Source organism: Ostrinia nubilalis, chromosome 27, assembly GCF_963855985.1.
Source record: "Ostrinia nubilalis chromosome 27, ilOstNubi1.1, whole genome shotgun sequence".
In the NCBI taxonomy this organism is placed as follows: Eukaryota; Metazoa; Arthropoda; class Insecta; order Lepidoptera; family Crambidae; genus Ostrinia; species Ostrinia nubilalis.
This window is the reverse complement of record NC_087114.1, coordinates 4125316-4140601: the sequence shown is the minus strand read 5'-3', so window position 1 is coordinate 4140601 and position 15286 is coordinate 4125316. Positions and strand designations below refer to the sequence as shown.

Sequence of the window (15286 nt, the reverse complement as noted above, 5' to 3'; positions counted from 1 at the left end):
TTATTTTCAAGTAGGCTTACAAAAAGCTCTTTTACATGTCCCAGTATTAACCCTTCCACTGTTTTGGGACAATAAATAGGCCAGTGCTGAGAAGAAGCGGCGCAAGGAACTCGGTCACTTTTGTCAGCCTCTTTTTCAAAGGGTTATGTATCATCAAAGATAGGTGACACAAGGGGAAGGTTTGAATAGTTTTAAGAGGTTCCTTTTGTAACAAAAATGTAGCCTGATGTGCTGTCGACTGCGCAAAATATTGATTTACATAAATAAAAACTCTTGAAAACTCATTTCTTGAAATACAGTCAAATACCCAAAGATAAAGAAAAAGAAGAAACCAAACGTCACTCAATTCAAAAGAATGCATCAAACAAAATAACATTTTTACCACCTATATTTTATAAGAAAACCTTTTAGTTTATACAAAATGTATAAAATATCAGTGAAGATGTAGTTTTACAATACACGCAGTTGGCAAAAAACATCCGATACAAATAAAACTGGTATGAAAATGGAAAAATACACACTGTGAACAGAATCTGGTCATTCCACAAAGTTTTTCCGTGAAATATACTCTGAAATAGCCAAAAATGTTTACAGATGAAGGTATGTATGAAAAAGTGTAATATTAAGTAGGTATTCCTAGTATTTAGGACTACATAGTTTTATAAGCTAAAGGTGTTTAGACTTTTACCTTGCCTTTCGCTTGCCGAGCGACTGACCCACAAAGTATTCTGCTGTTTGTATCTAATGGGAATCGAACCTAAAACCACTGAGGTCCAGACTTACCACTGAGCTTGGGAGGTGGATGTGTTACAAAATACCTACCACTATAGTCTAGCCATTCACGGTGAAATAAGGTAGGTATTGAGTTGACGAATAATCAAGTTTGTATTCTCAACTTTTGGGCAAAATCTACACTAATATTATAAAGAGGAAAACTTTGTTTGTTTGTTTGTTTGGTTTGTAATGAATAGGCTCAAAAACTACTGGACCGTTTTTAAATTCTTTCACCATTCGAAAGCTATATTATCCACGAGTAACATAGGCTACATTTTATTTTGGAAAACAATATGTAGTCCACGCGGGCGAAGCCGCGGCCGGAAAGCTAGTAACAAATAAAATAAACGACCGACTTAGTTAAGATAGTGAAAGCTAGCCAGGCAAACTCGAAAGAGGACCTTCTATCAGCCAAACCGAGGAGAAAGTATCGCCCCTATTGGGAAACGAACCCAGGACCTCTGGGTCTTAGGTCTTTGCTCACCCCGTTTTCAATGTCATGGGTCTGAGGTCTTTGCTGACCCCATTTCCAAGAGGCTGTCAAATACAATCATTATAACTTAGAATAGAAGATGATTGATTAAAGCCACACCTTTCTAAAAATGAAATATCTATAAGTCTAGCGTATACAGTGCCTGAGGTATGAGAATCGCACGGGAGGGATGACATTGACATTATGACATGATAGAGCATATAAATCTGAAGCACATCTGAAGTCTCACTGACGTTTGACATCACAAAAACTCCCTCCCGTGTCGCTCCGATACTCAGGCACTGACACAGTTACTGTTATAGGTACGCAAGAACTGTCTGACCTATAACTTCAATCCTCTGTACTGATCACCTCGTTCCTCAGAGGATGAGAGCTCCCTCGGCGCGGTGCGGTACCCCTGCATGCCCTCCCTGGTGGCTCTCCAGCAGATGAGGAACCGGCTCCACCTGGCGTATCTTGGCAGGAAGCTGATGAAGTGGACCGCGCTGGCTACAGGCAGGGAGCTGAGGAGAATAGCCATGGAGATGCACTCGTGAGTATTGTTCGTTTGTTCGTTTCAGCCAAATGATGTCCACTGCTGGACAAAGGCCTCCCCCAAGGATTTCCACAAAGACCGGTCCTGCGCCGCCCGCATCCAGGCACCATGAGTATACCTACCCTAGAGCATTCTTGTCACCATAGAAACTAAGGTTCATCAGCATATTTTCAGCCACAGGACGTCCACTGCCTCTCCCAATGATTTCCATACTGACCGGTTGGTAGCGGCCTACCTCCAGCGCCTTCCTGCACTTATAGTGGATCGACGACATCATAAAGGTAGCAGGAAGGCGCTGGATGCAGGCCGCTACCAACCAATTTGTATGGAAATTATTGGGAGAGGCTTATGTTCAGCAGGGACGTCTTGTGGCTGAAATGATGAAAATGATGATGACTCATTTTATTATCTCAGTTTATGACAGCTTCATCTGTTTAGTTATAAGACTGTAGTCTCTATAACTTGTTTTATTACGGATGGTCAAGGTGATGCAATAAATTAATGAAGTATTGAATTGGTATTTACCTAAGAATCTACGCTGTTTCAAGTATGGATACGTAGTTTAAACCGCCACACATCGCCTTCGTGGCGCAATAGGTTAGCGCGTTCGGCTGTTAACCGAAAGGTTGGTGGTTCGAGTCCACCCGGGGGCGGTATTTTTTGATCCAAAATAACCAAATGAATAATAATGGGACAGTATAATAATAGGAAAAAATTAGAAACTCTTTTTAATGTTTTAGTTTATTTAGGGTTCCATACGCCATATGGATTAGATTCTGGGTTAAATTCCTTCCGAAGTCTAAATAACTGGTCTGGTCAGCGTAGGGAGTGTCGGCCTAATCGTCCATTTGCCTTTAGTAAATTATACATAGAGAGAGAGTCAACAGGAGAGGGTAAAATTACCATTTTTACGGAGAAGCTCTTGGCTTACATCTCACCTGATGGAAAGTCATCAGGCGGACTCCTCAACCACAGAGGAACTGGCTATCTTACCTCCAACTCCAACTGCCGGAGCACAATACTAATGCTGTTAACATTCTAAGCCCTACCTACCACCAACCAAGTCGAGCAAAAGATGTTTTTTTAATGCATAACAAGGCAGGTATTTGACCACAATCGCACCTGGTGTTAAGTGGGATGCAGTCTAGGATGGTACATATCTGCCCTGTACGTGACTATTCACTCTCGCCTTGAAAAACTCCGGATTATAGTCTTCGGGAAAGACAACAGCAGGCAGCGAATTTCAGTCCCTTGCTGTTCGCATTATAAAAGAGTTATTGAAATGCTTAGTGCGAGCTGGTGTAGGAAGGGTACACCCTCACAGGTTACCCTCACAGGGAATTGAATCCGGGACCTCTGGATTCAAGACAGGTGGTTTTACCATAAGAACACGACCGTTAACCTGCTGATGATGATTTGTTCCAGGATCTACGATTCGTTCGCCGAAGACCTTGGCAACGCCTTCATGCTCCTGGCCCGTGGTAGATACTTCTACCCGAACCTCAACAAGATGGTGCTTGAGAACTGTCCCGCTAAGGTAAGACAGTCATTTATTATTTGCGAATAGGCTTTTAAAAAGCGTTTTTACAAATCCCGGTATTATTTTAACCCCGTCGAAATCCAGAGCACAGGAAAAAAGCATTTTTGGTGTAGGATTATGAGCTAGGAGAAGCTAAGTGGTGAAATGGTATGGGTATAAATGACGTTTGGGAAAAAATCGTTACTCAGGTAGGACGTTCATAGTATTTAGGTAGGTATCTATCTGTCTATAGTAAGAAAGGAAAAGAATAATGACAAAATATTAAGTAGATTTAATCAATTTTGTTTGTAATTAATTCAATTATTTCCACGTTTTTCATTTTCTGTTTGTTTTTCCTTATTGTTTTTTATTTTGTATTACAAAATCAGATTTTCTTTTTCAATTGCTATTATTGTTTTCTTCTAATTGATGCCCATTGTTATTATTAATGTTTACCTTCTTTTGATTCGTAATTAAGATTTCACTGAAACCATCTGAGTAAATAATAATTAAAGATAACTTTATCTTTGCGTTGACATGTTAATTATTTGTTTATTAAGTAATTGTCATGTATATTTTGTTTTGAAACATTATCGTATCGCCTTCGTGGCGCAATCGGTTAGCGCGTTCGGCTGTTAACCGAAAGGTTGGTGGTTCGAGTCCACCCGGGGGCGGCCACTTTTTGAATCAAAATAACCCAAAAAATATAGGTCAGTAAATTGGAAATAAAAAATGTGGAACTATTTACTGGTATGGTAACCCAATTTCTTTAAAGTAAGTTAGTATTTTCAGGGTTCGATACTTTACAACAGTGGTTCTTAACCTTTAAGTCCCGAGGGACCATTTTGCCAAATTTCTGTCTTGTCAGGGACCACTTTTTTTTTCAAAATCCTATGAAAGGGGAGGTCGATTTCTCGCCCACTGTGCGCCGTTTGCGTTGTGTTGACTCGACTCATCACGTTACGTCACTTGTTTATTACGATGTCTTCGTGGACCACTTGGAATGCCTCCAGGGACCACCAGTGGTCCGCGGACCACCGGTTAAGAACCACTGCTTTACAAAGAACTCATTTTAAGGAAACGAATTACATAAAAAAATATGGCTCTTTGCACGTTGTATTTCTGTCTTTTAAGACATTTTTAAGGAATCACTAGATATGGAACCGTATGAAAAGTAATTTTACGATAATCGAAACTTTGGTAAAGGTAGGGTAAGACGCTTGATGGACCGATGACCTGTAAAAGATGGCAAAAGTTGGATGAAAAAAGTTAAAAGATCGTAGGGAGGGAGGTTTTCAATAAGGGTTCCTTACTCGCCAGTGGCGCCAATTAGTGAGCGAAGGAACCCGTCATTGTTATGGTAGGAGAGTGTAGAACTTTACTGAACCCTTGGCACATTAATCTGACTCGCTCTAGAACGGTTTATTTAAAATATTTACAGGATTCCAATCAAAGCTGTCATTATAAGAATAAAATTAATAATTCACGTGGGAGACCTTTTCACATGGTGTTATTATTGAATTTCCATGGCTACTTATTAGGTACTAGCTGACCCGGCGAACTTTGTTCCGCCTTAATGGCAATAAATAAGCAGACTTTTTTTTTAATTTCGAACGGGATAAAAAGTATCCTATGTCCTTCTCCTGGCTTTTCAGCTAAATCGGTTCAGCCGTTCTTGAGTTATAAGTGGAGTAACTAACACGACTTTCTTTTATACAGTGTGAGTCACGTTAAAGTGTACATATGAAAATAGATGAAACTAGACCTATTTTTATCGACAAAAAAGTGGTCAAAATTTTTTTGAGATTTTTTTTAAATTTTTTATAGAATTTTTTTTCTTTCAAGTACTTATTGTAAAGAAAACGTAATAACTTTTAAACTAAGAGGTATATCCTGATAAAATATAAACACTAATAATGCTAAATAACAGACGATACTAAAAAAATACATAAAATACTCAGAAAATGCCAACAAATAATAAAAAATGATAATCTTTGAAAAAAATCTGCTTAAAAATTCGTGTTTTTTTGGTTATTTGATAAATTTCTCCAAAAAATGCCCCTATAAAAGGTGGTTTTTATTACTTTGAATTATATTCTATCGTATTACCTTTGTAAAACCAAAAATCGCATGTCTCTATCCCTATCTCAACATTTGCTATGATCGTTTGAACTAAGCCTCTCCGGGCGCGCCATTCAACGCTTCGTTAACAACGAAACTGAAAATGGCTCTAGATTTGTAATTTTGATTAAGACAAGTTAGATTTCAAGTAAAAACAAAAGATTTCGAAGTAAAATAAGCATTTTAGTTAAAATTAAAATTGTCCCTACCTGTAGAGGAGAATAATGTTGTGATAGGCCTTTGTTCAAACTATCATAGCAAATGTTGTGATAGGGATAGAGACATGCAATTTTTGGTTTTACAAAGGTAATACGATAGAGAATAATACAAAACAATAAAAACCACCTGTTATAGGGGCATTTTTTGGAGAAATTTATCAAATAACCAAAAAAACACGAATTTTTAAGCAGATTTTTTTCAAAAAGTATCATATTTTATTATTTTTTGGCATTTTTTGTGTATTTTATGTATTTTTTTACTATTGCCTGTTATTTAGCATTATTACTGTTTTTATTTTATCAGGATATACCGCTTAGTTTAAAAGTTATTACGTTTTCTTTACAATAAGTAATTGGAAGAAAAAAAATTCATACATTTTATGGGAGTAAGAATGGATTTAATTAGAAAAATACATTACTTTTTTCACTTCTTTTTTAGTTATTTTCCAACACAAGAAAAACCAGGTCGTTAAGGTATGTTTTATTTGCATTGTATTATTAGTATTTGATCTATTCTACAAAACGAATGTAAATTTATTAGTCTACGTCTATTAGTTTCGACATAATTGTTGAACAAAGATACCCCTTCCCAGCTGTTTCCATAGTAATCGGAATAGGCTGAGTGATTCTTTCAGGCAGTGCATTTTCGCATGTCGCGTGCGCTATGGAAACCGCTGGGAAGGGGTATCTTTGTTCAACAATTATGTCGAAACTAATAGACGTAGACTAATAAATTTACATTCGTTTTGTAGAATAGCTCAAATACTAATAATACAATGCAAATAAAACATACCTTAACGACCTGGTTTTTCTTGTGTTGGAAAATAACTGAAAAAGAAGTGAAAAAAGTAATGTATTTTTCTAATTAAATCCATTCTTACTCCCATAAAATGTATGAAACTTGTGTCTGCTTTCTTCTTCTACTAATAGATAATTTTATTGGCTATCGCATGATATAAAATATTTGCCTATTAATGTTAAGCTACCCACGCTTTCACTTGTTTTTTAAAGAAGAGGTGTAAACTAAAAATTAAAAACTTAAATCGATGTAATTTTTCGAGAAATGGGTCAGGCCCCAAATTTGAAGTATTTTCATCGATAAAATTGTCCATAGATTACGCCCTTAAAGTTTGATCACTACATGCCCGGACACACTGTATATAGGCCAGTAGAATTAAACACAAAAATTGATTAAATCGGAAATAATTCCTACAAAAGATTTTTTTGCTTTAATGGCTTCATTGGTTGCCCATTAAGATTCTCCTAAGTTTTCGACTTCGACGGAGTTGTGCTTAAGTGGTGGGGGCCCCCGAAAGGGGCGTTTTTTCGGTTTTCCGGTTATACCGCGTAAAGGACTTACCCTATCGAAAAGTGGTCTTCATGACGGTTAAAGGGCACTTAATCCTGCATTGAATAAGACCAAATTCATATGTTTTGGACAAACCGTTCTCGCGCTAAAGTTCGGCAAAGTAGAAAATATACGTATAATTAATGACCCTCTCCACGTCCAATGGCTTGTTACCCACATGCTTCCAAGCCTTGTAAAGGGTCGCCTTAACCAGTGTAACCCTAACAAGGCTCACGAGTTTAATTCGCTTATCCTTGTTCATCCCAGCCGTTCCTTAACTGCGGTTGCTGCACCTCTTCCTGGCACTCTCCTGAACGACTCTGTGTTACCTAATGTAGCTGCCCCTCTTCCTTGTACCCTCCTGTACGATTTCATTGCTTAGCCATATGCCTGGTCCAAGGTTCGACGCCACAAAATCAAGTTCGTACGAGTGAAAATAGTTTAAATACTATTTCCCGTGCTTGCAACATTTTTCTTTACTGCTTTGCCTCTATTAGTCGTAGAGTGATTGTATATATCCTATAGCCTTCCTCAATATATGAGCTATTCAACACAAAAATAATGATTTCAATCAAACTAGTGATTCTTAAGATTAGCGCAATCAAACAAACAAACAAAAAACTCTTCAGCGTTTTAATATGAACTTGTTGTTGTTGATTTTTGGCGTCGAACCTTAGACCAGGCATACGGCTAGGCAACGTAGTCATGCAGGAGGATACAAGGAAGAGGGGCAGCCACAGTAGGTAACACAGAGTCGTTCAGGAGAGTGCCAGGAAGAGGTGCAGCAACCGCAGTTAAGGAACGGCTGGGACGAACAAGGATAAGCGAATCAAACTCGTGAGCCTTGTTAGGGTTACACTGGTTAAGGCGACCCTTTACAAGGCTTGGAAGCCTGTGGGTAACAAACCATTGGACGTGGAGAGGCTCATTAATTATACGTATATTTTCTACTTTGCCGAACTTTAGCGCGAGAACGGTTTGTCCAAAACATATGAATTTGGTCTTATTCAATGCAGGATTAAGTGCCCTTCAACCGTCATCAAGACCACTTTTTGATAGGGTAAGTCCTTTACGCGGTATAACCGGAAAACCGAAAAAATGCCCCTTTCGGGGGCCCCCACCACTTAAGCACAACTCCGTCGAAGTCGAAAACTTAGGAGAGTCTTAATGGGCAACCAATGAAGCCATTAAAACAATAAAATCTTTTGTGGGAATTATATCCGATTTAAAAGCTAATTCTACTGGACTAATAGATGGTATGGTGGAATTTACAATGCTGTATTTCAAATAATAAAAGAGTCAGAGGTGGAATTGTGTAAAGCAATTGTAAACATTTGACAGTTCATAACGTACGATAAAGTCAGTTAAACAAAGCGTTTGACAGAATAATTGTACGATATGAAACTGTCAAATGATAACGATTGCTTAAAGGTTAGACCAGACCAACGCGTGCAGCCGGCGTGCACGATGACGATGGCGATGGCGACCAGACAGCGTGTATGAATTTGTAGCGATGTGTTCACATCAACGCGTCCTGTCATTGGTCGCGGCGATCTATGCAGCGTCTGCACGCAGCGATCAGCGATCATCGCGACATTTGTCACTGTGACGTTTCTGTTTTTTAAAATCGATGTAATAAATAGTAAGTAAGATCTGTTAAAAAGTTTTTACACAATTAAAAATGAATTATTCATAACATACCACGACTTCTAGTCTGACCTACTTGAATAATAAAAAAGGTTTTAGAATAAAGTATCAAAATCAGAATTTATTTTTATGTAATAAACAAATTATTCTAGTTTTCTCGAGAACCTGCTTCTTCAACTTCATAAATAAAATTGGGATATTATAGTTCCAAAATACTGGACTGTCCTGTCGATGACATTGACAGTGGGGCGCCACCGTCAATACCGGATCGCTGGTTAAGATTTTTGCCATGTTGGAAACCATATAGTTGAACGATGGTAGCGCCCCCCTGTCATTGAGTTTGGTGGGACAGTTCAGCGTGGGTCATCTATATCTGCAGAACAAAATAATTGAGAATGTACATGTCTGCAGCTTTCTCAAAGGCCCTAGAGCAATTCTAAGTATGCCATAAATAAAAACCTAATTAAAGTCATCAAACGTTTAGTGCCACTAGAAACACCTAGTTGATCAAAACTGATGTCTTTTTGTATTTTTGGGTTATTATTAAAGACAAAAAAGATATTTGGACTATTATGTACTCTGTGGTTTGGGTGCATAATGTAATTCCTTTGCCTTAAAAAAAGTTAATGTCAAGATGACTTGCACCAAAAATGAAAATGAAAATTGATTTTGATAGATGTTGTGTTGAGTTCTGTGTAGTTTTGTGCGATTTAACGATAAGAACGACAATGGTAAAAGATAATGGGGGCAAATTTTTTCTATCAAGGAAAAAGATGAATTGGTTATAATCTTACTTGCCCACAAGGATACTGTACGAGCACGTCAGCATCGACCGCGACCTACAACATGCTAGCCGACTGGCCCATGAACCCTGAACGAACGTGCACCGTAGGCACTCTACACCGACGGCACATTGGACTGGACACATTGAATTGTGTACATTATGTAAATCTTGTATATAGCAATAGCATAACAGTAATAAACCAGATATCAACCATCCGCGTTGTTTCATTTCCCCCACTGAGGCCAAGAAAGCCTTAGTGCAGTCCTTCTTCCTATCAAACCTTTCTTTAAATCTAATTAAAAGGTATTGTTAGGGCTCTAGGGACTACAAACGAAGCCAGAAATATAGCTTGGTTATGAGTAACCAATACCTACTACCTATACCGCATGTGATCCTGTCTCATTCTATAATATATGGCCGCCTGAATAAACTTGAGTGAAAAAGTGTTTCCACTGTCTCAATTGCATCAAAAGCTCCAAACAAATCATTTAATTCAGTTTCCATTTTGCCGAATAGGCGTGATTGACAATATGCGTGACAGTTGTGGTGACAGTGACAACCTGCACGCGCAGTAATCGCCATCGCGGTCGCGGCAGTGTGAAACAACTTTTGCACGCGCAGTGGTCGCCATCGTCATCGCCATCGCTGCACGCGTTGGTTTGTCCGAACCTTTACACAATTCCACCTGATTTTACTTTGCTTTAAAACTTTGTAAGGGATAATAAAATATCCAAGTAAATATTATTTGTGTTACGAGTGGGTTCAACACAATAGTCCACTGCGGGGTTCGAACCAGCTTTCCTCGGACTCGAGTCAGTCAATCCAAATACACCTTTTTTATCACAACAAAAAAGCTGCATCTCGCCTCATGGAAAGTGATGATCAGGCCGAAGGTGGAAGCGAGCTTCACCCGGAATCCTCAACCACGGAGGAACTGGCTATCTTACCAACTGCCGGAACACAACAATGCTGTTAACATTGTTGTTATGGCGACAGACTTAGATAAGATGGTGGTAGCTACCCAGGCGAACTTAGAACAAGCCCTACCACCAACCAAACCGAACAGAAAAATCTTCCCCCACTTGGAATCGAACCCGGGACCTCTGCGTCTGATTTCTCTTAGTTGCATAGCAGCATTCGCCTGTAATGTAAGTTTTACATTCGTCTCAGAGAACTACAGTACAATACTGCCCAACTTAACTTTAAACCCCCCCCTATGTTCTTCTTATTAATTTCGTTGCGGGTCCAATGACAATTTAACTTTCCCCCGGGACAAACTTGACCTTCACTGTTTGGGTTATTGGCGGTCAAACTGTAGATCCTGGCTACACAGGAGTTGCAGCGGTGGGAACGAGAAGTGGAAAGATTCCCTTATACCCGTTTTCACAATCAATCCTTAATTTTTAAGTGACCCCTACGTAAACAAAATTCCTGTTATGTATTACCATAGGGGTCACTTAAAAATTAGGGATTGATGGTGAAAACGGGCATTATTGTTTTAAAAACAAATTTTCGCAAATTAAATAAGAGAATTACAAAAAAATAACCGCCCTCGGGTGGACTCGAACCACCAACCTTTCGGTTAACAGCCGAACGCGCTAACCGATTGCGCCACGAAGGCGTTGTATGTTAGCCATAAAAGAGTTATTTTCATGAATTTTTCAATGTTATTTGATATCCAGCTGTTAGTTCCGCACTTAAGATGTAACGACAAATAGTTAGTCTAGCGCAAAACTCAGTCAGTGACTGAGGTATGGGAGCGGCACCGGAGGGTGTTTTTAGGGTTCCGTAGCCAAATGGCAAAAAACGGAACCCTTATAGATTCGTCATGTCTGTCTGTCTGTCCGTCCGTCTGTCCGTCCGTATGTCACAGCCATTTTTTTCCGAAACTATAAGAGCTATGCTGTTGAAACTTGGTAAGTAGATGTATTCTGTGAACTGCATTAAGATTTTGATGCAAAAATAAAAAAATAATAATAAATATTGGGGGCTCCCCATACTTAGAACTGAAACTCAAAAATTTTTTTTTCGTCAAACACATACGTGTGGGGTATCTATGGATAGGTCTTCAAAAATGATATCGAGTTTTTAAAATACTTTTTTTCTAAACCGAATAGTTTGCGTGACAGACGCTTCCAAAGTGGAAAAAAGTTGCCCCCCCCCCCCCCTCTAACTTCTAAAATAAGAAAATGAAAAATCTAAAAAAAACATATACATCATAATATGTTTTTTTTTTAGATTTTTCATTTTCTATAAAAACTACCAACGAAAATTGTTTTGAACGAGATCTAGTAAGCAGTTTTTTTAATACCCCGTAAATCGTAAACCGCTTATTACCGCGTAATCTTTCATACTAAGTAAAAAAAAAGAAAAGTAAAAAGTATTTTATTTGCCAACAAAAGAATTACAGTTTGTTTATCTAGCGGCTGCTGCACTAAGCTGTGCTTGTGTCGCGGCAGCCTTAAGTAACACAGGTTAACAATGTTGATAAAATATAGTGAGGACACACGGTACATACTAATAACTTAAATAAAAAATAATAATTTTAATTTCATAAATCAATGGTACGGAACCCTTTGTGCGCGAGTCCAACTCGCACTTGGCCGGTTTTTGTTATGTCAGCGAGACTTTATGTCAAAACCACCCCTCCCCTGTCGCTCACATACCTCAGGTGCTGACTGAGTTAAGCGTAATAAATACAATAATCATCACATAAGATTCCGTAGAATAATGCCCGTTTTCACCATCAATCCCTAATTTTTATGTGATCCCTATAAAAAACAAAATTCGTGTTATGTGTTACCATAGGGGTCACTTAAAAATTATAGGGATTGATGAAATGGGCATTTAAGGAAGTCTTCCACGCTTCCTGTGGATGTGGATGGATGCGGTGTTTCCGGACGGATACGACCTGCAAGCTTTCAAGAGAAGAGCGTATCTTCACCTTAAAGGCCGGCAACGCACCTGTAACGCCCCTGGGTCTGCGGGTGTCTATGGGCGACGGTAATCACTTACCATCAGGTGATCCGTCTGCTCGTTTGCCTCCTGTCACAATAAAAAAAATGTCGTAAGAGGCGACTAACTAAGGGACAAATATGCGAACATCAGGCCTCCCCAACCCGTCTGGCCAGCGTGGGGAGTGTAGGACAAATCCTCCATTTGCCTCTGGTAAATTAGAGGGTCGTGCTCCTGCAGTGGAGACTGAATGACCTGATGATGATGATGATGATGATTATGATGTTAAAGTCCCAGGTAGAGCAAGTTTATTAAGAAAATTGGTATAGTGGATGTGAAATCCATAGATGGAAGACAGCATTTTTGTTGATCAAATCATTTCTGAAAAGACAAGATTCGATTTTTTTGATTGACCAATTAAATAGAACATCGCGGTTGGTTAAAGCAATTTTTATTGAGTCTAGTTTTATAAATTAACTAGCGGCCGCCCGCGACTTCGTACGCGTGGATCCCGTTTTACCCCCTTAGGGGTGGGTTTCGTAAAATCCTTTCTTAGCGGATGCCTACGTCATAACTTCTACCTGCATGCCTTTCAGCCCGATCCGTCCAGTGGTTTGGGCTGTGTGTGCGTTGATAGATCACTATGTCAGTCAGTCACCTTTGAGTTATATTTGTTCAGAGTTGAATAAGCTGCGTTTAATACGCTTGTTAATTTACACAAACAAAAAGATTTTAAATGTATTTGATTAAATACATTCAAACTAATACGAAAAAAATTCAAACCTGACTCTAACTACATTATACCATTGCATGCCCAATTGCCCACCATTTTACCTACTTTATGCTATTTTTAAGGGTCTTAATTTCTATTTACCAAAAAATGGCCGCCCCCGGGTGGACTCGAACCACCAACCTTTCGGTTAACAGCCGAACGCGCTAACCGATTGCGCCACGAAGGCGATGTGTTTTGATACAAAAGTATTGTACGCAAAGAATTTTAAGCGTTGCATTATCCCATAACTTTTTCCATGGCTTTGTCCTATTATTGCTACCATAATTTGAACCTTAATCACTTAAGATAAGGTCGAATATCAATCAAAACTTTTAACGCGTGGCTAGAGGTTAAAGCTCCGCTATACTTCTCCTTACTGAATTTGACTCTACCTAAAGTGGATTAATTTAATTCAGTACAATTTTTAGTTGCACTCACCATTTATTTCACATGAACATTCGGATAAACATATTATTTTTTTATCAAAACAAAAAAACTAAAAATTACGCTTACTTTCTCGCCAAGATGTCTCTATCCTACTAATTTTATTATAAATGCAAAAGTTTGGATGTCTGGATGGATGTTTGTTACTCTTTCACGCAAAAACTACTGAACGGATTTTATTAATGAAACTACAGTATCTTATCTTACTAATATTATAAAAGCGAAAGTTTGTATGGATGTCTGGATGTTAACATGTTCATATTCATATTCATATTCATATTCATATTCATATTCATATTCATTTATTTGCTCACTAAGTGTAGGTACATAAGGTCTTATAACTAAATACAGTGCTTAAAACTTAGTAACCTAGTTTAGGTATTGCAAATTTTTTGGAGGGCTGCATGCATGCTATATAATTATTTATTTTGTAGGTAAGTATAATTATTATATTTTAAGTATTTATTTACAGTCCAGAGCGCCATTAAAAGTTATTCAGTTTACGTTAGTGTATTAGTTGTATCACAAAATTAGTCCTGTATTATTATTTTATTTATTATTTAAATATTCATCTAATTTATAGTAACATTTATTTATTAAGTATTGTTTCAACTTTTTATTGAATGTTGTGTACTTTTGTTCATTTTTTATTTCTAACTTGATGGCCATGTAATATGGGCTGGTATTTAACATTTTTATTCTGGAGTATGGGAGGCACAGCTTTTCTTTGTGTCGAGTATTAACGTTATGGGTGTCTTGCATTTTTTTGAATAAATGTGTATTTCTATAAACAAATGAGCATAGGTCATGGATATATATATTGCTGTTAGGGTCATTATTTTGTATTTTATGAAATAAGGTTTGCAACTCTGTGTGTTATCTATTTGGGCTATGATTCTTATACACTTTTTCTGCAATAGAAATAAATCATTGGCATTAACGCTGTTGCCCCATAGCATTATTCCATATTTAAGCCAGGAGTATGCATAAGCGTAATACGCTGTTAGTGCTGTTTCTGTGTTTGTGCTGTGTTTTATTTCAAATAGGGCGTATGTAAATTTTGATATTTTGGTTCTTATTTGATCTATGTGCGTTTTCCAGTTAATGTTTGTGTCTATGTGTAGTCCTAGTAAATTAAAAGTTTCTACTGATTCTAATTGTACATTTTTTCCAAGTGTTATATTGATGTCTAAAGGGGCTTTTGTATATGGTCGGAATTGTATTACTTTTGTTTTTTTAAGATTAATTTCTAAGTTATGTAGTTCCAGCCAATGCGTTATATTTGCTAATGTGTCACTTATAAGGATGTCGGGGTTCGAGTTTTGTTCGCACTTAATTAAGATTGATACGTCATCTGCAAAAAGTATAGGTAATGATATTTCTTTGTTTAGTATTTTTGGAAGATCGTTAATGTATATCAAAAAGAGGACACAGCCTAGTACACTCCCTTGAGGAATGGAACAGGTCATGTGTCTCTCTTCGGATGTTATGTTTCTATCTCGTTAGTTGTAGTGTTGTGGAAATCAATTTGGACTATTTGTTTTCTGTTTGACAAGTATGATCTAAACCAGTTAAAAGCTGTACCTCGTATACCTGAACCATATAATTTTGACAATAGGATGTTATGTGAAACTTTATCATATGCCTTGGTCATATCTAATAATATACCCAAGGCA

At 37.8% G+C, this 15286-nt stretch overlaps 1 protein-coding gene and 4 non-coding genes across 6 annotated transcripts in view; 3 read left to right on the top strand and 2 right to left on the bottom strand.

The window, feature by feature from the left end:
* The first annotated feature begins 342 nt into the window (after nucleotides 1-342).
* The window catches only part of LOC135084996 (uncharacterized), a 30969-nt gene continuing 16025 nt past the window's right edge, over nucleotides 343-15286 (top strand). For both annotated transcript variants that reach the window (XM_063979756.1, XM_063979757.1), the window contains exons 1-3: nucleotides 343-600; nucleotides 1631-1799; nucleotides 3228-3339. In XM_063979756.1, coding sequence (XP_063835826.1) covers nucleotides 585-600; nucleotides 1631-1799; nucleotides 3228-3339 — 297 coding nt within the window. In that variant the 5' untranslated portion in view covers nucleotides 343-584. The remainder of the gene's footprint in view (nucleotides 601-1630; nucleotides 1800-3227; nucleotides 3340-15286) is intronic.
* Trnan-guu (transfer RNA asparagine (anticodon GUU)) lies at nucleotides 2382-2455 on the top strand. The gene has a single exon. It is a non-coding gene; the product is annotated as a tRNA-Asn (tRNA).
* Trnan-guu (transfer RNA asparagine (anticodon GUU)) lies at nucleotides 3922-3995 on the top strand. The gene has a single exon. It is a non-coding gene; the product is annotated as a tRNA-Asn (tRNA).
* On the bottom strand, nucleotides 10987-11060 carry Trnan-guu (transfer RNA asparagine (anticodon GUU)). Its single transcript has one exon. It is a non-coding gene; the product is annotated as a tRNA-Asn (tRNA).
* Trnan-guu (transfer RNA asparagine (anticodon GUU)) lies at nucleotides 13280-13353 on the bottom strand. Its single transcript has one exon. It is a non-coding gene; the product is annotated as a tRNA-Asn (tRNA).